We start from the raw sequence: 22,221 nt of genomic DNA, 5'->3' as shown, positions 1-22,221 counted from the left end.
CTTCAGGCAGTTGCCTTCTGTCATCCTTGTGAACACCGGAGAGCGCTAAAGCACGTTGATGTCATTGTGAGAGCAGGCCATATCGAAGAAAGAGTGCCAAATCCAGAGATCTTGTGAAGCCACGGCCTCGAATATGACGGTGCAAGTTTTGTCATGGCCCTTATACTGACCCTGCCAAGCTAAAGGGCTGTTCTTCCACTCCGAGTGCATAAAATCTATGCTACCAAGCATCCCCGGAAAGCCCCTGCTGACATTCATTGTTAAGAAGCGGGTTGTATCTGCATCATTTGGCTCTCTCAAGTACTCAGGGCCAAACACTGCTATTACAGCCTTGTAGAACATGTACATGGACTCTAGGCACGTGGACTCGCTCATACAGACATACTCGTCAATGTATTCACCAGGAACTCCGTATGCAAGTATCCGAATAGCCGAAATGCATTTTTTGATAAGATGAGAAGCCAATCTTTCCGAGGGCATCCTCCTTGCACTCAAAATAATCATCGTACCCCACCACCCCTTCCCGGATATGGTTGAACACATGTCTAGCCATACGGAAACGACGCCGGAATAGGTAGTGTTTGAACAACGGGTTGGTGGTCTCAAAGTACTCCTTCCAGAGAAGGAAATGGCCGCTCTCTCGGTTGTGATTCAACGCCGGAGTGTGCCTCGGGATTGAGCCCTGGAACATCGGTCGCTGCCTCTAAGGTGGTCATGGACGACCAACACACCAGCCACAAAGCTCCTCATCGTCCGACGAGGAATCATCCGAGTCGCAAAGGAAAATGTGGAAAAAGAAATCATCGTCGGAGTCCATTTGTACCTTGCAGGCAAACTGTCGAACAGCTGCGGGTGTCGTCGAAGAAGCTCGCCGACGAATAGCCTCACGCCTCCGCTGGACCTGGCAGCAAGCCATGTTGGCGTCCGGCACGCATGGCGGCGTCCGGCGAGCGTGGTCCTCGCGCTTTGTCCGCTTCAGGCAGGGCCGGGGGGGCGCGGGGACGAGGTGGTGCTGGCGGCGACGTTGGGGAAACAGCGGCAGTGTGGCGATGAGGTAGTGGCGGCGACGACATTGGAAGGTGGCGTGCTGCGCGGGGGGGGGGGGGGGGGGGGGGGGGGAGGGGGGGACGGGACTAGGCGACGGGGGGGCGGGGGGGGTGCTGGCTGCCGATGCGAGGAAGAGAATGGCTATGTGGCATCGACTGGCGGGCCAGGGGGGAGTAGGTGTGCGTCGCGCTTCCATTTCATGTTCTCGCCGACGTTAATGAGGCCTAAATTTGGTCCTGGAATGGATCGCCTGACGCACAAAAAACGAACGTGCGTCCGTTTGGTTGGCGGGTTGGGCCGACTTTTGTGTCCCAAACGGACAAGCGCGGATGAAATGGGTCAGCGTTGGAGTTGCTCTTAAGCTGTTCACACTCCGGCCGGAGCGGACGTCGTCGGTCCGCGTGGACGTGTGCAGGCCTGCAGGGCAGGGCAGGGCAGCACCACGGTCGTCTTGCTCTCCCTCCGGTGCCAGTCATGCGCGGCGTACGTGCAAAGAAAGCCAAGCCCCTCCCTCCCTCCCTCAAACACGGTACTCTTGGACATGAAAGAAACACGGGCTCCCCTCCCTAGCTAGCCCCTACAACAAACAATGCCGATCTCGGCAGGCTACCGCATTGCATGGGCCACGCCCACGCCTCGGCTCAGCTCAGCTTGCCGTTTGCGGCGAAAGGCCATCCACTGCGCATGCAAGCAATATGCATGCATGTGACCATTGCATTGCAGGGACCTTTCACCACGACTGACTAACGAAGCTCTTTAATTTATGACTCTGGCCCCGTACGTGTGAATCTTCTTGCTGGAACGAGTCATGCATCCAGCGTCACTCGGTCGTTCTCGGGATTGTTCGTGTTAAGAATATAATAGTTACTTATTAATTAGGGCGATGCTAGGCGGCGGCGCACCGGTCGAAAGTTTCGGCCGGTCCTGCCCCAGCCCTTGGATGCGAGCCCGCATGGTCATTGGATGCAGCAAAAAAAAATTGATTCGTCCTGGGCTTCTTCTACCTCGGGTTAGGTCTGCAGCTCTTGCTCGGTGTCCTCGTCGCCGCGCCTCCAGTCCCCTCTGGTGGCCGTCCTCGTCGCCGGTCCCCACCCTCGCCGTTCGTCCTCGTTCGCTAGTCCCCATCCTCGCCGGCTGGCCATCCTAGTCGCCAGTCCCCACCCTCGTCGGTTGTCTTCGTCGACGTTGAAGCTTTTCTCAGATTGGCCTGCCGTTGCAGCTCTCCACGGCGACGGGTGTAGCTCCGCCGCCGCCCCTCGCCGTTGATGCTCGCTGCAGCCGACGATGACGGCCACCCAGTCAATCAACACCATTGAAAAACCGCCGCAAACCCCCTGTGTTGCAAACGCTGGAAAAAAAGCTTCAACCTCTATACGGAAAAGCTTCAACCGGCACTGCGAATCAGGGGGGATGCAACCGCTCGCGCAAAATGCTTCAACCTTAGATTGAAAAAGTTTCAACCAAATGATAGAGAGAGCTTCAGTCAAGCGCCGCTCAAGAACAAAAACAGTTTCAAATTGTTTACAGAAAAGTTTCGATCGCGGATGGAAAAAGCTTCAACCATGTATGAAAACAGCTTCAACCGTTGGAAAAAAAGATCCAACCAGACACTGCAAACCAGAGAAAAGCTGACAACGTTGACAAAAAAGCTTCAACCGTATATGGGAAAAGCTTCAAACGGCTATCGGCGACAGAAAAGCTGTGGTTGCAGTCCGCGGTCACCTCGGTCATCGCCATCACGCACCCCGGCCGCCGCGGGGTTGCAGCACATGGACATCGCCGTGGTAGCACCCCGTCGTCCCCGGTTGTAGCATCTCCCGTGGTCACCCCGGTCGCCGGTTCGATCTCGCGAACACAGCAGCTTCGTCAACACCCTGCATCACCGCATCTAGCCCCTCGTCTCCGCCATTGCAGCTCCTCCCCTCCCGTCTCCTACCTTGAATCATCGAGGGGTGGCACGGCTCGGAGCTCACCGGAAGCCATGACCATGGGGGAGGGGTGGAGGAGAGGGAGGAGGCCACGGCGGCAAGCATGGGGAAAAGGGACAGGACAATGCCCGGCAATGGAGACGAGCACCGGAGCGAGAGGAAGAGCGCGGCCATGGCTGCCCGCATTGGGAGAGAGAGAGAGAGTTCCTGAGAGGAAGAAGAAGATAGGAAAAGGGCGAAGCGGTACATGTGGGCCCGCAAGGACGCGTGGCTCCGTGGTATTGCTGGGTGTGCTAGGCGCGCGGGAGCGAACGACACGACCGGACGAAGCTTCGGCCGGTCTGCCGATGGGAAACGTTTCCCTATTAATTAAGCTAATTAGAATTAAGTTAACTGTTAGATAGGTTGCTTGGTTCTCAAGCAATCATGTACTTCCGTGGGTCTCAAGGCAACTATATAATTCCTTGGCTCTCAAGTAACTATGTATTTACTTGACCGTCAAGCATCATGTGTACTTCCACCTGGGTATAAATACCCCACTTCTATTATTAAAAAAAGAGATCAACCCAAAGGCTAACCCTCGTTGACATTTTTTTAGGAAGAAACTCCGCGAGCACCGCGTGTTCGAGCCGGGACTCGAACTCAGGTGGGCTGGCAGTAACCTCAACTGCCCAGCCAACGAGTCGACTCCCCGTCCTCCCCACTTCTATCATCAATAAAGACTAATGGATCATCTTTCATTCAACTCTCTCGTTCTTTACTTTTTACTTCAAACAGTTCGTTCGTCTGCACACAAGCATGTAGGTAGAGATACTACTAGCACCCCACATGCATGGCCGGCTGGGCACTGCACATGGCCGGCCAGCAGCAGCGGGTTGTGATAGCCAACGTGGACAGTGCCAGTTTTGAGGCTAGCTAGAAACGTACGTGATATCATCATCCAGCTGAATGACCCATCATCTACTGTACGTAATTTCACAAAGCAAGCACCACTGCACATTCGGTTTAAGATAGACTCGGCTGGAGCCGCAACATGATCACAAATCTCGTACGAGACAATAGGAACCGCAGGTAAACAGCTCACTAGTACGCCACTCAATGCATATCAGAAAGGGGCCATTGCCAGATGCCAACTACTCCTAGTAGTTTGATTTTCACGGTATGGTGAATTTCAACCAATTAGTTCAGTCGATGGAAACACAAAGCTTTTCTGTCCTCACGACAAGCTAGCCATGATGCTCTACACTCTACAGCCCCCTGTGCATTCAGTTGCTTGCTTGCCATGCTTGCCCGGTAGATCGATATGGACGAGATAGACAGTTGCTGCTACTCGGAGAAAGAATCTGCTTGCTTCAAGATTTGGGTTTGGACAAGGTTAGAGCTCCTCCGCGTCGACGTGTGCAGGGCAGGCTGAAAGAAGTTTCGTAGCATCATCGCACCGTGTAGCTCGCCCTCCCCCCTACAACATTGCCGATCTGGGCAGGCTATCGCATGGGCCTCTGCCCATCTCAGCTTGCGGTTTGCAGATCAGCTTCTGGTGTAATCGATCCTAGCTCGATCGGACGAATGCGAGGCTAGCTAGCCATCCTGCTATTTGGTAGGACCTCACCTTTTCTTCTTGATCGCTATTCGCTAGCTGGTTACTTGATGCAAAGTTTATGCCGCTGTGTTTGTTACTTACTGATGTGATGCCAAGGAACTATAACAAATGTACATAGAAATGTGCCTTAAGATCAGTTACTCTGATGTCGCCAAATGATCATTTAACAGCGGAGCCAGCTCGTCGCGAGGCTGGAGTGAAGACTTCCTGCTGATGTGGCCTCTGCGCTGCTGCTGTTTTAGTAGTTATTTGCTTCTATCAGCTCATGTTCGCTGTGTTAAAAAACCTTGCTATGTTGTGCCCCAGCCTGTTGGGCTCTGAAGTCTGTTGGCCTGTGTTGGCCTTTTGCTGTGTTGCTTGGGAATCGGTAGGTAGCACTTAGGTTGAACTGTCTGTTACTTTGGTTTGGTTTTCAGTAATGAAAATCGGAAGGGGTAAGCCCTTCTTTAATCAAAAAAAGAAAAGAAAAAGAAAACAGCGGAGCCAGCTATGCACAAGTTGCCAGAAAATTTATTTTGGATAAGTCGATTTTCTAGGTCGTTAGATTACCGTGTTTATTTCTTCTTCCTCTAACTTTATTTTTCTCTTCCAACCGTTCCTTCTCCCAAAAAATCGGCCTACTCAAAATGCAGATTCAGTTAACTTACCTATATATAGCTATGGTGATAAAAACATCTTTGCTACCTAGAATAAACTCGATCATGTCTTGTGACCATGATTTGTGGGATATTTCTTGTAATTTTCCCAATTCTACCCCTCTAGCACATATACTGCTTGTGTATACTATTTTAGATTACCGTCTTTATTTCTTCTTTCTCTAACTTCTTTTTTCTCTTCCAACCGTTCCTTCTCCCAGAAAATCGGCCTAGCTACTCAAAATGCAGATTCAGAGCTATTGTGATGAAGAAATCTTTGCTACCTAGAATAAACTCGATCATGTCTTGTGACCATGATTTGTGGATTTTTCTTCTAATTTTCCCAATTCTACCCCTCTAGCACATATACTGCTTGTGTATACTACTTTAGATTACCGTCTTTATTTCTTCTTCCTCTAACTTCTTTTTTCTCTTCCAACCGTTCCTTCTCTCAGAAAATCGGGCTACTCAAAATGCAGATTCAGAGCTATTGTGATGAAGAAATCTTTGCTACCTAGAATAAACTCGATCATGTCTTGTGACCATGATTTGTGGGATTTTTCTTCTAATTTTCCCAATTCTACCCCTAAAGCACATATACTGCTTGTGTATACTACTTTAGATTACCATCTTTATTTCTTCTTCCTCTAATAACTTCTTTTTTCTCTTCCAACCGTTCCTTCTCCCAGAAAACCGGCCTACTCAAAATGCAGATTCAGAGCTATTGTGATGAAAAAATCTTTGCTACCTAGAATAAACTCAATCATGTCTTGTGACCATGATTTGTGGGATTTTTCTTCTAATTTTCCCAATTCTACCCCTCTAGCACATATACTGCTTGTGTATACTACTTTAGATTACCGTCTTTATTTCTTCTTCCTCTAACTTCTTTTTTCTCTTCCAACCGTTCTTTCTCCCAGAAAATCGGCCTACTCAAAATGCAGATTCAGAGCTATTGTGATGAAGAAATCTTTGCTACCTAGAATAAACTCGATCATGTCTTGTGACCATGATTTGTGGGATTTTTCTTGTAATTTTCCCAATTCTACCCCTCTAGCACATATACTGCTTGTGTATACTAAAGGAAAAATGCGCTAGAGGCAATAATAAAGTTATTATTTATTTCCTCATATCATGATAAATGTTTATTATTCATGCTAGAATTGTATTACCTGGAAACTTAGTACATGTGTGAATACATAGACAAACAGAGTGTCACTAGTATGCCTCTACTTGACTAGCTCGTTGATCAAAGATGGTTATGTTTCCTAACCATAGACATGAGTTGTCATTTGATAAACGGGATCACATCATTAGAAGAATGATGTGATTGACTTGACCCATTCCATTAGCTTAGCACTTGATCGTTTAGTTTACTGCTATTGCTTTCTTCATGACTTATACATGTTCCTATTACTATGAGATTATGCAACTCTCGATTACCGGAGGAACACTTTGTGTGCTACCAAACGTCACAACGTAACTGGGTGATTATAAAGGTGCTCTACAGGTGTCTCCGATGGTACTTGTTGAGTTGGCATAGATCGAGATTAGGATTTGTCACTCCGATTGTCGGAGAGGTATCTCTGGGCCCTCTCGGTAATGCACATCACTATAAGCCTTGCAAGCAATGTGGCTAATGAGTTAGTTACGGGATGATGCACTACGGAACGAGTAAAGAGACTTGCCGGTAACGAGATTGAGCTAGGTATTGAGATACCGACGATCGAATCTCGGGCAAGTAACATACCGATGACAAAGGGAACGACGTATGTTGTTATGCGGATTGACTGATAAAGATCTTCGTAGAATATGTAGGAACCAATATGAGCATCCAGGTTCCGCTATTGGTTATTGACCGGAGACGTGTATTGGTCATGTCTACATAGTTCTCGAACCCGTAGGGTCCGCACGCTTAAAGCTCGGTGACGATCGGCATTATGAGTTTTTGTATTTTGATGTACTGAAGGTAGTTCGGAGTCCCGGATATGAACACGAACATGACGAGGAGTCTCGAAATGGTCGAGACGTAAATATTGATATATTGGACGACTATGTTCGGACACCGGAAGTGTTTCGGGAGGTTTCGGACATTTACCGGAGTACCGGGGGATTACCGGAACCCCCCGGGGAGTATATTGGGCCTAATGGGCCCTAGTGGGAGAAGAGGAGGGGCGGCCAGGGCAGCCGCGCGCCCCCGCCCCCTCTAGTCCGAATTGGACAAGGAGGGGGGCGGCGCCCCCCTTTCCTTCTCTTCCTCTCTCCCTTCCTTCCCTTCTCCTACTCCTACTAGGAAAGGAGGAGTCCTACTCCCGGTGGGAGTAGGACTCCCCCCCTGGCGCGCCCTCCTCCTGGCTGGCTGCCTCCCCCCTAGCTCCTTTATATACGGGGGCAGGGGCACCCCAAAGGCACAAAAATTGATCATTGATCTTTTAGCCGTGTGCGGTGCCCCCCTCCACCATAATCCACCTCGGTCATATCGTAGCGGTGCTTAGGCGAAGCCCGGCATCGGTAGCATCACATCACCGTCATAACGCTGTCTTGCTGACGGAACTCTCCCTCGAAGCTCTGCTGGATCGGAGTTCGTGGGATGTCATCGAGCTGAACGTGTGCTGAACTCGGAGGTGTCGTACGTTCGGTACTTGGATCGGTCGGATCGTGAAGACGTACGAATACATCAACCGCGTTGTTCTAACGCTTCCGCTTTCGGTCTACGAGGGTACGTGGACACACTCTCCCCTGTCGTTGCTATGCATGATCTTGCGTGTTCGTGGGAAAATTTTGAAATTACTACGTTCCCTAACAGTGGTATCCGAGCCAGGTTTATGCGTAGATGTTATATGCACTAGTCGAACACAGGTGAGTTGTGGGCGATACAAGTCATACTGCTTACCAGCATGTCATACTTTCGTTCGGCGGTATTGTTGGATGAAGCGGCCCGGACCGACATTACGCGTACGCTTACGCAAGACTGGTTCTACCGACGTGCTTTGCACACAGGTGGCTGACGGGTGTCAGTTTCTCCAACTTTAGTTGAACCGAGTGTGGCTACGCCCGGTCCTTGTGAAGGTTAAAACAGCACTAACTTGACGAAATATCGTTGTGGTTTTGATGCGTAGGTAAGAACGGTTCTTTCTCATCCCGTAGCAGCCACGTAAAACTTGTAAAAACAAAGTAGAGGACGTCTAACTTGTTTTTGCAGGGCATGTTGTGATGTGATATGGTCAAGGCATGATGCTTTATTTATTGTATGAGATGATCATGTTTTGTAACAGAGTTATCGGCAACTGGCAGGAGCCATATGGTTGTCGCTTTATTGTATGCAATGCAATCGCCCTGTAATTGATTTACTTTATCACCAAGCGGTAGTGATAGTCGTAGAAGCAATAGTTGGCGAGAAGACAACGATGCTATGATGGAGATCAAGGTGTCGCGCCGGTGACGATGGTGATCATGACGGTGCTTTGGAGATGGAGATCAAAGGCACAAGATTACGATGGACATATCATTTCACTTATATTGATTGCATGTGATGTTTATCCTTTATGCATCATATTCTGGTTTGTTTGACGGTAGCATTATAAGATGATCTCTCACTAAATTTCAAGGTAAAAGTGTTCTCCCTGAGTATGCACCGTTGCCAAAGTTCGTCGTGCCGAGACACCACGTGATGATCGGGTGTGATAAGCTCAACGTTCATCTACAACGGGTGTAAGACAGTTTTGCACACGCAGAATACTCGGGTTAAACTTGACGAGCCTAGCATATGCAGATATGGCCTCTGAACACTGAGACCGAAAGGTCGAGCGTGAATCATATAGTAGATATGATCAACATAGTGATGTTCACCATTGAAAACTACTCCATCTCACGTGATGATCGGTTATGGTTTAGTTGATATGGATCACGTGATCACTTAGATGATTAGAGGGATGTCTATCTAAGTGGGAGTTCTTAAGTAATATGATTAATTGAACTTAAATTTATCATGAACTTAGTACCTGATAGTATTTTGCTTGTCTATGTTGTTGTAGGTAGATGGCCCGTGCTGTTGTTCCGTTGAATTTTAATGCGTTCCTTGAGAAAGCAAAGTTGAAAGATGATGGTAGCAATTACACGGACTGGGTCCATAACTTGAGGATTATCCTCATTGCTGCACAGAAGAATTATGTCATGGAAGCACCGCTGGGTGCCAGGCCTGCTGCAGATGCAACTGGCGATGTTAAGAACGTATGGCAGAGCAAAACTGATGACTACTCGATAGTTCAGTGTGCATGCTTTACGGCTTAGAACCGGGACTTCAACGACGTTTTGAACGTCATGGAGCATATGAGATGTTCCAGGAGTTGAAGTTAATATTTCAAGCAAATGCCCGGATTGAGAGATATAAAGTCTCCAATAAGTTCTACAGCTGCAAAATGGAGGAGAATAGTTCTGCCAGTGAACATATACTCAAAATGTCTTGGTATAACAATCACTTAATTCAACTGGGAGTTAATCTTCCGGATGATAGTGTCATTGACAAAATTCTTCAATCACTGCCACCAAGCTACAAGAGCTTCGTGATGAACTATAATATGCAAGGGATGGATAAGACAATTCCCGAGCTCTTCGCAATGCTAAAGGCTGCGGAGTTAGAAATCAAGAAGGAGCATCAAGTGTTGATGGTCAACAAGACCACCAGTTTCAAGAAAAAGGGTAAAGGGAAGAAGAAGGGGAACTTCAAGAAGAACGGCAAGCAAGTTGCTGCTCAGGAGAAGAAACCCAAGTCTGGACCTAAGCCTGAGACTAAGTGCTTCTACTGCAAACAGACTGGTCACTGGAAGCGGAACTGCCCCAAGTATTTGGCGGATAAGAAGGATGGCAAGGTGAACAAAGGTATATGTGATATACATGTTATTGATGTGTACCTTACTAGAGCTCGCAGTAGCACCTGGGTATTTGATACTGGTTCTGTTGCTAATATTTGCAACTCATTAGTTTTAGACCTGAATAATTGTTATTTGGTGTCAGCGTTAAGCATGAACATTATATCTGGATCTTGTTTGATGCGAGACATTTATTCATTTAAATCTGAGAATAATGGTTGTTCTATTTATATGAGTAATATCTTTTATGATCATGCACCCTTGAAGAGTGGTCTATTTGTATTGAATCTCGATAGTAGTGATACACATATTCATAATGTTGAAGCCAAAAGATGCAGAGTTGATAATGATAGTGCAACTTATTTGTGGCACTGCCGTTTGGGTCATATTGGTGTAAAGCGCACGAAGAAACTCCATATTGCTGGACTTCTGGAATCACTTGGTACTTGCGAACCATGCCCCATGGGCAAGATGACTAAAACGCCGTTCTCCGGAACAATGGAGCGAGCAACAGATTTATTGGAAATCATACATACTGATGTATGTGGTCCGATGAATATTGAGGCTCGCGGTGGGTATCGTTATTTTCTCACCTTCACAGAAGATTTGAGCAGATATGGGTATATCTACTTAATGAAACATAAGTCTGAAACATTTGAAAAGTTCAAAGAATTTCAGAGTGAAATGGAAAATCATCGTAACAAGAAAATAAAGTTTCTACGATCCCGTGGAGGAGAATATTTGAGTTACGAGTTTGGTCTACATTTGAAACAATGCGGAATAGTTTCGCAACTCACGCCACCCGGAACACCATAGCGTAATGGTGTGTCCGGGCGTCGTAATCGTACTTTACTAGATATGGTGCGATCTATGATGTCTCTTACTGATTTACCGCTATCGTTTTGGGGTTATGCTTTAGAGACGGCTGCATTCACGTTAAATAGGACACCATCGAAATCCGTTGAGACGACGCCTTATGAACTGTGGTTAGGCAAGAAACCAAAGTTGTCATTTCTTAAAGTTTGGGGCTGCGATGCTTATGTGAAAAAGCTTCAACGTGATAAGCTCGAACCCAAATCGGAGAAATGTGTCTTCATAGGATACCCAAAGGAAACTGTTGGGTACACCTTCTATCACAGATCCGAAGGCAAGACATTTGTTGCTAAGAATGGATCCTTTCAAGAGAAGGAGTTTCTCTCGAAAGAAGTGAGTGGGAGGAAAGTAGAACTTGATGAGGTAACTGTACCTGCTCCCTTATTGGAAAGTAGTTCATCACAGAAACAGGTTCCTGTGACACCTACACCAATTAGTGAGGAAGCTAATGATATTGATCATGAAACTTCAGATCAAGTTACTACCGAACCTCGTAGGTCAACCAGATTAAGATCCGCACCAGAGTGGTACGACAATCCTATTCTGGAGGTCATGTTACTTGAACAAGGCAAACCTACGAACTATGAAGAAGCAATGGCGAGCCCAGATTCCGCAAAATGGCTTGAGGCCATGAAATCTGAGATGGGATCCATGTATGAGAACAAAGTGTGGACTTTGGTTGACTTGCCCAATGATCGACAAGCCATAGAGAATAAATGGATCTTCAAGAAGAAGACTGACGCTGACGGTAATGTTACTGTCTACAAAGCTCGACTTGTTGCGATAGGTTTTCGACAAGTTCAAGGGGTTGACTGCGATGAGACTTTCTCACCCGTAGTGATGCTTAAGTCTGTCCGAATCATGTTAGCAATTGCCGCATTTTATGATTACGAATTTTGGCAAATGGATGTCAAAACTGCATTCCTGAATGGATTTATGGAAGAAGAGTTGTATATGATGCAACCAGAAGGTTTTGTCGATCCAAAGGGAGCTAACAAAGTGTGCAAGCTCCAACGATCCATTTATGGACTGGTGCAAGCCTCTCGGAGTTGGAATAAACATTTTGATAGTGTGATCAAAGCATATGGTTTTATACAGACTTTTGGAGAAGCCTATATTTACAAGAAAGTGAGTGGGAGCTCTGTAGCATTTCTAATATTATATGTGGATGACATATTGTTGATTGGAAATGATATAGAATTTCTGGATAGCATAAAAGGATACTTGAATAAGAGTTTTTCAATGAAAGACCTCGGTGAAGCTGCTTATATATTGGGCATCAATATCTATAGAGATAGATCAAGACGCTTAATTGGACTTTTACAAAGCACATACCTTGGTAGAGTTTTGAAAAAGTTCAAAATGGATCAAGCAAAGAAAGGGTTCTTGCCTGTGTTACAAGGTGTGAAGTTGAGTCAGACTCAATGCCCGACCACTGCAGAAGATAGAGAGAAAATGAAAGATGTTCCCTATGCTCCACCCATAGGCTCTATCATGTATGCAATGCTGTGTACCAGACCTGATGTGTGCCTTGCTATTAGTTTAGCAGGGAGGAACCAAAGTAATCCAGGAGTGGATCACTGGACAGCGGTCAAGAACATCCTGAAATACCTAAAAAGGACTAAGGATATGTTTCTCGTTTATGGAGGTGACAAAGAGCTCGTCGTAAATGGTTACGTCGATGCAAGCTTTGACACTGATCCGGACGATTCTAAATCGCAAACCGGATACGTGTTTATATTGAACGGTGGAGCTGTCAGTTGGTGCAGTTCTAAACAAAGCGTCGTGGGTGGATCTACGTGTGAAGCGGAGTACATAGCTGCTTCGAAAGCAGCAAATGAAGGAGTCTGGATGAAGGAGTTCATATCCGATCTAGGTGTCATACCTAGTGCATCGGGTCCAATGAAAATCTTTTGTGACAATACTGGTGCAATTGCCTTGGAAAAGGAATCCATATTTCACAAGAGAATCAAGCACATCAAGAGACGCTTCAATTCCATCCGGGATCAAGTCCAGGTGGGAGACATAGAGATTTGCAAGATAGATACAGATCTGAATGTTGCAGACCCGTTGACTAAGCCTCTTCCACGAGCAAAACATGATCAGCACCAAGACTCCATGGGTGTTAGAATCATTACTGTGTACTCTAGATTATTAACTCTAGTGCAAGTGGGAGACTGAAGGAAATATGCCCTAGAGGCAATAATAAAGTTATTATTTATTTCCTCATATCATGATAAATGTTTATTATTCATGCTACAATTGTATTAACCGGAAACATAGTACATGTGTGAATGCATAGACAAACAGAGTGTCACTAGTATGCCTCTACTTGACTAGCTCGTTGATCAAAGATGGTTATGTTTCCTAACCATAGACATGAGTTGTCATTTGATAAACGGGATCACATCATAAGAAGAATGATGTGATTGACTTGATCCATTCCATTAGCTTAGCACTTGATCATTTAGTTTACTACTATTGCTTTCTTCATGACTTATACATGTTCCTATGACTATGAGATTATGCAACTCCCGATTACCGGATGAACACTTTGTGTGCTACCAAACGTCACAACATAACTGGGTGAATATAAAGGTGCTCTACAGGTGTCTCCGATGGTACTTGTTGAGTTGGCATAGATCGAGATTAGGATTTGTCACTCCGATTGTCGGAGAGGTATCTCTGGGCCCTCTCGGTAATGCACATCACTATAAGCCTTGCAAGCAATGTGACTAATGAGTTAGTTACGGGATGATGCACTACGGAACGAGTAAAGAGACTTGCCGGTAACGAGATTGAGCTATGTATTGAGATACCGACGATCGAATCTCGGGCAAGTAACATACCGATGACAAAGGGAACAACGTATGTTGTTATGCGGTTTGACCGATAAAGATCTTCGTACAATATGTAGGAACCAATATGAGCATCCAGGTTTCGCTATTGGTTATTGACCGGAGACGTGTCTCGGTCATGTCTACATAGTTCTCGAACCCGTAGGGTCCGCACGCTTAAAGTTCTGTGACGATCGGTATTATGAGCTTTTGTGTTTTGATGTACCAAAGGTAGTTCGGAGTCCCGGATATGATCACGGACATGACTAGGAGTCTCGAAATGGTCAAGACGTAAAGATTGATATATTGGACGACTATGTTCGGACACCGGAAGTGTTTCGGGAGGTTTCGGACATTTGCCGGAGTACCGGGGGATTACCGGAACCCCCCGGGGAGTATATTGGGCCTAATTGGCCCTAGTGGGAGAAGAGGAGGGGCGGCCAGGGCAGCCGTGCGCCCCCTCCCCCTCTAGTCCGAATTGGACAAGGAGAGGGGGCGCCCCCCTTTCCTTCTCTTCCTCTCTCCGTTCCTTCCCTTCTCCTACTCCTACTAGGAAAGGAGGAGTCCTACTCCAGGTGGGAGTAGGACTCCCCCCCTTGGCGCGCCCTCCTCCTGGGCGGCCGCCTCCCCCTAGCTCCTTTATATAGGAGGGCAGGGGGGCACCCCAAGGGCACAACAATTGATCCTTGATCTTTTAGCCGTGTGCGGTGCCCCCCTCCACCATAATCCACCTCGGTCATATCGTAGCGGTGCTTAGGCGAAGCCCTGTGTCGGTAGCATCATCATCACCGTCATCACACCATCGTGCTGACGGAACTCTCCCTCGAAGCTCTGCTGGATTGGAGTTCGTGGGACGTCATCGAGCTGAACGTGTGCTGAACTCGGAGGTGCCGTACGTTCAGTACTTGGATCGGTCGGATCGTGAAGACGTACGACTACATCAACCGTGTTGTTCCAATGCTTCCGCTTTCGGTCTACGAGGGTACGTGGACACACTCTCCCCTCTCGTTGCTATGCATCACCATGATCTTGCGTGTTCGTAGGAAAATTTTAAAATTACTACGTTTCCCAACATATACTACTTTAGATTACCGCCTTTATTTCTTCTTCCTCTAACTTTTTTTTCTCTTCCAACCGTTCCTTCTCCCAGAAAATCGGCCTAGCTACTCAAAATGCAGATTCAGAGCTATTGTGATGAGGAAATCTTTGCTACCCAGAATAAACTCGATCATGTCTTGTGACCATGATTTGTGGGATTTTTCTTGTAATTTTCCCAATTCTACCCCTCTAGCACATATACTGCTTGTGTATACTACTTGTAGGATTTAGTAGTACATGAATCTCACATGTTAAAATGACAAAATGCTTACTTACATCCGTCCGTCAGGGTGTACCGTAAAAGAGCTGACGACATATGAGATAGCGCGTCTCGTCGGAATTAACCTTTGCATGTTACAGAACGGGAGTAATTTGTATGTTATCCAGTGTTGAGGGTGCGCCAATCCGTCTGTTGGTGTCGTGCATGCATGATTCAGCAGCTAGATATGCATGTTTAGCTTTAGCACCAACAATTTATGTATCTTGTGTCTTCCAAAACTTGCAACAGCTAGCCTCTGTACATACAAAAGCTATCATTTCACACTCGGCCAGTCGGTCCGCGTCGACGTGTCGTGTGCAGGGCAGGGCAGGGCGGGGCGGGGGTAGGAAGTTTCTAGCACCACGGACGGTCGTCTTGCTCTCCGGCCGGCGCCCATTGCCCTGCCCTGCCACTGATGCGCGGCGTACGTGCGAAGAAAGCCAAGCCCCTCCCTTTCCCTCAAACACGGCAATCTTTATCTTGGACATGAAACACGGACTGATGCCAACACCACGACTATCCAAGCTCTTTTTGGAAGGACTCATCAAGCCAGTCGGTCTCGGGACTGTTCGGCTGCACACAAGCACGCACAGACACTGGCACCCCACATGGCCGGTTAGCAGCGGCGCTGCAATATCATCCAACCGGCATGGATAGTGCCAGTTTTCAGGCTAGAAACGGCATGGCATTTTGGCCGTGTGTCGGTCACTTGACGTGCTCGACCTGAATGGCCGATATCAACTGTAATAATTTCACAAGGGAAACCACCATTGCACATTCGGTTTAAGACAGACGACTCAGCTGCACCCGCAACATGATCTGAAATTTCATACGCCACTCAACGATAGGAACAGCAAGCAAACAGGTCACTCAACAGTCAACACAGAGGTAGTACGCCACACAACGGTATGGTAAATTTCATCCAATTGGTCTCGAAGCATAATCCCTTCGCTAAAGACACCGCGACAAAACAAAACTTGCATGAAGAAACCAGTCAATCTCTCCCGTACCGACAGACAAAACAAACGATCATATAAGCTATTGCAAAACCTGAAAATTAGTTTGGAACTTTGGATGTCCTGGCTAAAATGAGGATACTGAATTTTAGTGATGGCTCACATGTTGTCAGCCACTTTCAGATTGCTGATCCTCCTTCTCTTGCTGTTCCTGAAGATCTATCCACACATGCGGCAGATGGCCCTGCGGCACCTGCTGGCCACCGTGCACCATTGCTGCACCTGGCACCTGCAGCTGCGGCGGGTAATAATACGGGTATGCGCCAGCCGGAGCCCCCAAGGGTGGCGGCGGCGGCCCGGCTCTGTGAAGCCCGACCCCCTCCTCCTTCATCTCGTCCAAGGGGATTATGTCCGCCAGGAAGTCGTAGACGTCGGTCCTAGCAACAGCAGCGGCAACGTCGCTCTTCTTCAAGATCCGGCGCTTGTTCTCCTCAGTGACCATCCATGACCTCATCGTCATCTCCAGTGTCAACATCTCGCATGCTTTCGAAAACACCACTGGAGCTTCTGCCGAGATCATGTGAACGCCCTCATCGGCCTTCATGATTTTCCTTATCCTTTTGAGTTGCACGGGGTGCTTCTTGATGTCAGTGGCCTGCTCGATCTCTGACCGTTGTTGGGCCCAGAACTGCTGGAGCCGCCTCTGGTGCAGTTGCTGGAGCTGCTGCTGATACTGCTGCGACTGCTCGTACATAAGCTGGTTCTGAGCACTAAGCTGAGCTGGATTTGCAGGGAATGGTGGCATTGGCTGTGAACCGGCAGGAGTGATGCCAGGAGCTGCAGCCACTGTTGCTCCAGGCGGATAGGCTGAGGCAGGATACACTTGTGATCCACCAGCAACATCACCCATTGCAAGCTCAGGTTGCCAAGACCGTCTTTCTGGCACTGTGAAAAAAGAATGAGAAGTATTCATTAGTTCAATCATAATCATCTTAATCTTACAGTACAACAATCTAAGGACAGTTAGATAGTGCTAGGCTGCTGGCCTCCTAGGTTACAAAATAAAATTTTGTCTAGTGTCATTAGATGAATGTGAACATTTGTGGCTCTCTTTCAAGATAAGTTTGAAACACCGAGTTTATTCTTTGTTAGGATCCTCCCAAATTAAAAAATGATAATTATCTGCTAGTAGAAACTCAGATCACTTCTAAGTAACAGCACTAGAGCAGAAAATTGCATAGTTAAAATACTGAAAATACGCATGTGCAACCAAATATACATCAGCATGAACTAACAAACTAAATGGGTGAAAGAAATCAATAGAATAAATCTGGCTACAAAGCTAACTGCAATAGAAACTTGAGGTCCTGTATAGGCACCTGGGCCATTATAAGCCACCACAAATTTAGCATCTTGTTTTCTGTTGCATCTTATGTGCACTGCCCAAGCATCTAAAATTCTAAATGCATATAATAAATGGCTAAGATTACACAAGCAATTGAGAGTGGCAATGGTGGTTTCTAACTCCAGGCAGGCCCCAAAGGTGCTCCATAATGCACATATAGCTAGAGAGTGGATAACTCAGTTGAATATTCACCAAAAGATGGTTTTGAAGAAAGAAAAATGAAAATAAGATGGCGACAATGGTGGAAACGGATCAAACGCGGCTGGATTATAGAAAAACTATATTCACATCATAGACATTTTAAAAAGATAGATGAGTATGGTTATTCCAAAAAAAGATACGAGAATACCAGGAGCGGACATGAATATACAGAGCAGGAAGAAATACGAATATCTGAATCATGGATTAACCCTTCAAGCTATATTTCATGATTTATAGATATATTTTGTTCATCGATATTAAGACGCATATTCTGATATCACCATCCGCACTTGTATCCCCTTCAGAGATGGAATCATTCACACGAGGTTGCCAAAATCCCAACCTTCCAATTCATCTAGTAGATCCTCTGGGACCGCTTCGACCGATGGTTCAATACGAATAGTCAGATTTGAGATTGATAAGTGATACAGATCTTGGGGTAATAATCTTCCTACAACCAAATCATATGCTAACCTGAGAAGAATCATAACTATCAGATCATGACAAGCATCGATTTCTATACCTACTGGCGTCGCGGATGAATTTTTGTTAGATTTATGACCTCCTAATAAGAAAGTTAACGACTGCTGACACCATATTGATACTTAGATCTAGAACTCTGGAGAATGGCCATTGCGGTGCTGAATCACAAAGATCTAAAATAGTTTGTACCGATCCAAAAAATACTGCATAACTAGATTGACATGTAAGAAAAAATCAAACAAGCTTGTACATACCCGTGCAATACATATTTCTTGCGCACCTAAGAAATTATCTCTTCGATTAGCACAAAGCTGGGCAAAGAAAACTGTATTTATATACCTTGATAGCAAGAGCCGCAGGATGGCACAGCTGTAGAATATGCGTGATTTCTACATACTGATACGGTAAGCAATTAAAGATATAGGCTGTCTTTCTCCTTTTGAAACTTTCTAGAAATTTCTGGAAAGTATAGTTTGATACGTTTCCCAAGCATTTATTTGCCCTACTCCATGATAAAAAAAAATCGTGTGGGGTGCACAACCTTATTTATGACTGAAGATTCGCAAGATCTTGTTTTTTAGATTTTTCTAGGTAGATCCGCTTTAGTTCCGATGATGGGCACAGCTGTGGCAGCAAGCTGTATTTGACTGCACAGGTTTTTTTTAGAAAGCGTTATATAAGAAACTTGAGTTGCTAATGTAATGGTAACAAAAAAATGTAGTGCATGATGTGCAGATGATGATAATAAGAAATGATTGCCTTGGCAGAGCACTAACTTTTGCAGCGTTCTTGATAATCAACCCTAATCTTCGTATTTCCGTCCTTTAAGCAAAAGGATCAACACCAGTCTCTGTAACAGACAAATATCTATAATTAGAACCGTAACAGATTGAGCAAACAGTTCTGAAAACGAATACATTTCAGAACAAATTACATTGCTAGATTCAAGTGATTATAAATGGAGACAGCATAGGATATTCAAAATGAACACTGGCTAATCGGTGTACATAAGCAGAAGCATGATAACCATAATGTGTACTCAGCGCAGGGAAAGCTCGAAAAAATTACTAGTCCTGCTACAAATATAAAATAAAATTCACCAGGAATAGATGCAGAAGACAAGTTGCTAACCATCTGTCATTTTGGCTGCAATGATCGGAATGTCTTTATCGTTATTAACACAATCATAGCCATAAGTCCATTTCCACGAAGAAGTTTGCTCATCCCATTCATGCTTGTTCTTCTTGCGCTTAATAATCCCTACAAGTATGTTTCTGTTACAGAAAGATTCAAACATATACACTTCCAATAAAGGCCACTGAGAAAGCCAGCAAGAGCAACAAGTTCGCCTTTCGATTTTGCAAACTGCTCCTACTTAGTAGGAGTCTTTGACCTTGGTAACTGGTGACACGGGCTATCAATTTAAGTCAGGTACGCGGCATGCCACGGGGCCATGTTTAGCTAGTAGATCTAAAACTGCATGCGAGTTGGTTTTGCTTTCATGATGTAATATTTGTTCATATGTAAACACATGAATCTCATTTTTAGAGCTTCCATTGGCCTCCTCGTCCTGGCCATGCTTTCCCACTTACATCTCACACCATATGTTTGAGCCAGAACAGTGTATGGCAGTGTGTACCGAGGCTTCAGTTTCCACATATTTTTCGGCATTTGACTCTGCCATCGTGAAATTCCCGAGAATTATGCAAGCGTCAAGAATATTGAGGAGGCCTGCAGTACTGCACTTCTGCAACTTGTTCTCGACTAAATCTACTGCCTGTCTAAACAATCCTGCATGGCTTAGCATGTCAGTCACATATGCATAGTGCTCCAGGTCAGGAATGACAATGTAATTGGGATTATACAGAGAAATTATATCCATTCCTTCATTAACCAGATCTACCAAGCTAGAAGTAGATAAAGCTCCGAATAGCAATTCTATCTGGCTTGACACCACACTTCAATATTCACCAAAACACTCAAGAGCTTCTCATTCTGCGATACACCAATGATCAACAAATCCTTGACACAGACACCATTGAAGATTTTCCTGACATGCTTCAAGGAACCTAACTTACAGTACATGTCAATGAGAGCAGTGGTGACAATTATATCATCCTGAAACTCACGTTTATATACCAGTGCATGGATTTGGGTACCCTGCTTCAACAGACCAAAACATGAACTCCGTCTAGCACACTTGCAAAGGTGAACTCGGTTGGAAGAACACCATTTCGCAGAGCCATCGCAAAGAGGCCCAGAGCTTGCTCCACTCCTGGCATAGCACGATATCATCACATTACATGTTTCTTAGTCCCATTTTTTAAAATTCCTCGAAAAGCCTAACGGCATCAGGTAGTCCGTCAGACATGGACAACATGCCGATAGCAGCACCATAAATGACAGAATTTGGCAGGAGCCATGTTTTGATGCGAAGGGCCAAGAGCTGATAACCCCTAGCCAAATCCTTGATATCTGTGCACATGACAAGCACCGTTGACACGCCACATCCTCAACCAAAAACCCATGGCTTGTAATCAACCGGAAACACTCAAACACTGCATTGCTCTGACCCTCATCCTCGTACACTGAGATGGCATGACAGAATTCAGTGACACAATGCGATGTCCAAAATACATGTACTGCACATCAAGAAGGTGTTCCCGACTACAGAGTTCTGCTGGGGAAGGCCGTGATGGACAGCAGCTACCAGAACCTGCGTCCCATGAGGAGCAGAGCAGACAACAGGGCCCAATGATGGAGAAGGCGAAGCCGCTAGGCCTGACACCTAGCCCCTTCATTCTTAGCACAACCCGGAGCGCCTGGTCAGCACGTCCACTTCCAGCGTAGCCAGAGATCATCGGATTGTATTGCAGGCGACGGTGTCCCTGTGAGGCATTACGCCGAACAGCCTGCGCGCTGCCCGGAGGCCACGGGACTATAGCAGTGCGGCGAGGAGAATGTTGTGCGAGAAGCGATTGGCTGCGGCGGCGCTGGGCGCATAGGGCGATGGCGGAACGGGAGTAGGCCGCGGCGAGGCAGCTGGCGGAGGCGGGCGTGGAGGTGGAGCGCCGCAGCGGCCGTCAGGGAGACGCAACGCACAAGGAAACTGAGCGAAAAAGTTTTTTTTACCGGAGCCGGGAGCTACCGGTGGAGCATCCTTGAAGTGCTTTTAGAGATTTGGGCCATTGTTTTCTGTATAAAAGAGATGAACATAAATACTACATAGGAATACATGTGGACCTTCTCCATGCTGTTGTCAGCTTTATGTTGCCTGTGTTTTCCTACCCTAGCCGCCGCCACCACCAGGCGACTAGGGAGGCAATCTCTTTCCTCCAATCTCCACCGGCCGGGGCGCTGGCCCCCTCTTCCTTCGACCGCTGCTCCGGCGGCAGGAGGGAGGGGGACCCCATTCCTCCGGTATGTAGGTAGGTTTTGGATTTATAGGTCGTGGTGCGTCGTTGGGGTGGTGGGAGCTGCGCCCGGACGAATAAATCTGCCTCAACTTCACTCCAACACCGGCGGTGTCTCGGAGTTGATGGCATCGTGTCTCTGCCGATCCCTCAGATTGGCGGCGGTGACTCCATCAGGTGTGTGTCTCCTTCTGCTCTGTCCCCGTTGCTGTGGCGTTGTCTCCGACGTCATGGTGGAGCAGGAAGGTTTTGTCGTTCAGGAGTACGTGCAGGCGGTTGTCTACGCAAGTGACAGCTGGAAGATGGAGTATCTTGTGCTGGGCCTGTGGTCGAAGGCTGACAGTTCTAGTTTCCTCCTCCGACATCGTCGTCATGCGGGGGTGTCAGTTCTGGAGTTTGATGGCGAGTCCGGGGACATGTTGCCCCGGTCTGATTCTTTCAACGGCTATGGTGTTGCTTCTGGCAAACTACTTTGGAGGTCCGTAAAGCTGCTGATCAGCGATGGAGCCGCGTCGAGTTTGAGTGAAGAGGTGATCTGTCTTTTTACCCTTTGATGGCCGCTTTGGTGGTGTCGCGCTGGTATTTTGCATAGGATTTTGCTATCTTTTCAGTCATGTA

The 22,221-nt window shown here is 46.6% G+C and overlaps 1 protein-coding gene and 1 pseudogene across 1 annotated transcript; both read right to left on the bottom strand.

Moving 5' to 3' along the window:
* Nucleotides 1-15,927: 15,927 nt before the first annotated feature.
* On the bottom strand, nucleotides 15,928-17,096 carry LOC109776639 (nuclear transcription factor Y subunit C-4-like). Its single transcript, XM_040394863.2, has one exon. It carries the CDS (start codon nucleotides 17,090-17,092, stop codon nucleotides 16,271-16,273), a length of 822 nt encoding a protein of 273 aa, XP_040250797.2. The 5' UTR covers nucleotides 17,093-17,096; the 3' UTR covers nucleotides 15,928-16,270.
* Nucleotides 17,097-19,485: 2,389 nt separating this feature from the next.
* LOC109776640 (pentatricopeptide repeat-containing protein At1g43980, mitochondrial-like) lies at nucleotides 19,486-21,051 on the bottom strand (annotated as a pseudogene).
* Nucleotides 21,052-22,221: the final 1,170 nt, after the last annotated feature.

The sequence above is a fragment of the Aegilops tauschii genome, chromosome 7, assembly GCF_002575655.3.
Source record: "Aegilops tauschii subsp. strangulata cultivar AL8/78 chromosome 7, Aet v6.0, whole genome shotgun sequence".
In the NCBI taxonomy this organism is placed as follows: domain Eukaryota; kingdom Viridiplantae; phylum Streptophyta; class Magnoliopsida; order Poales; family Poaceae; genus Aegilops; species Aegilops tauschii.
Note: the sequence above shows the minus strand (reverse complement) of the source record. Positions and strands in the feature narration are given on the sequence as shown.

Excerpts from the sequence above, each read along its gene's own strand:
- LOC109776639 (XM_040394863.2), bottom strand. The coding sequence starts at position 17,092 with ATGATTATGATTGAACTAATGAATACTTCTCATTCTTTTTTCACAGTG.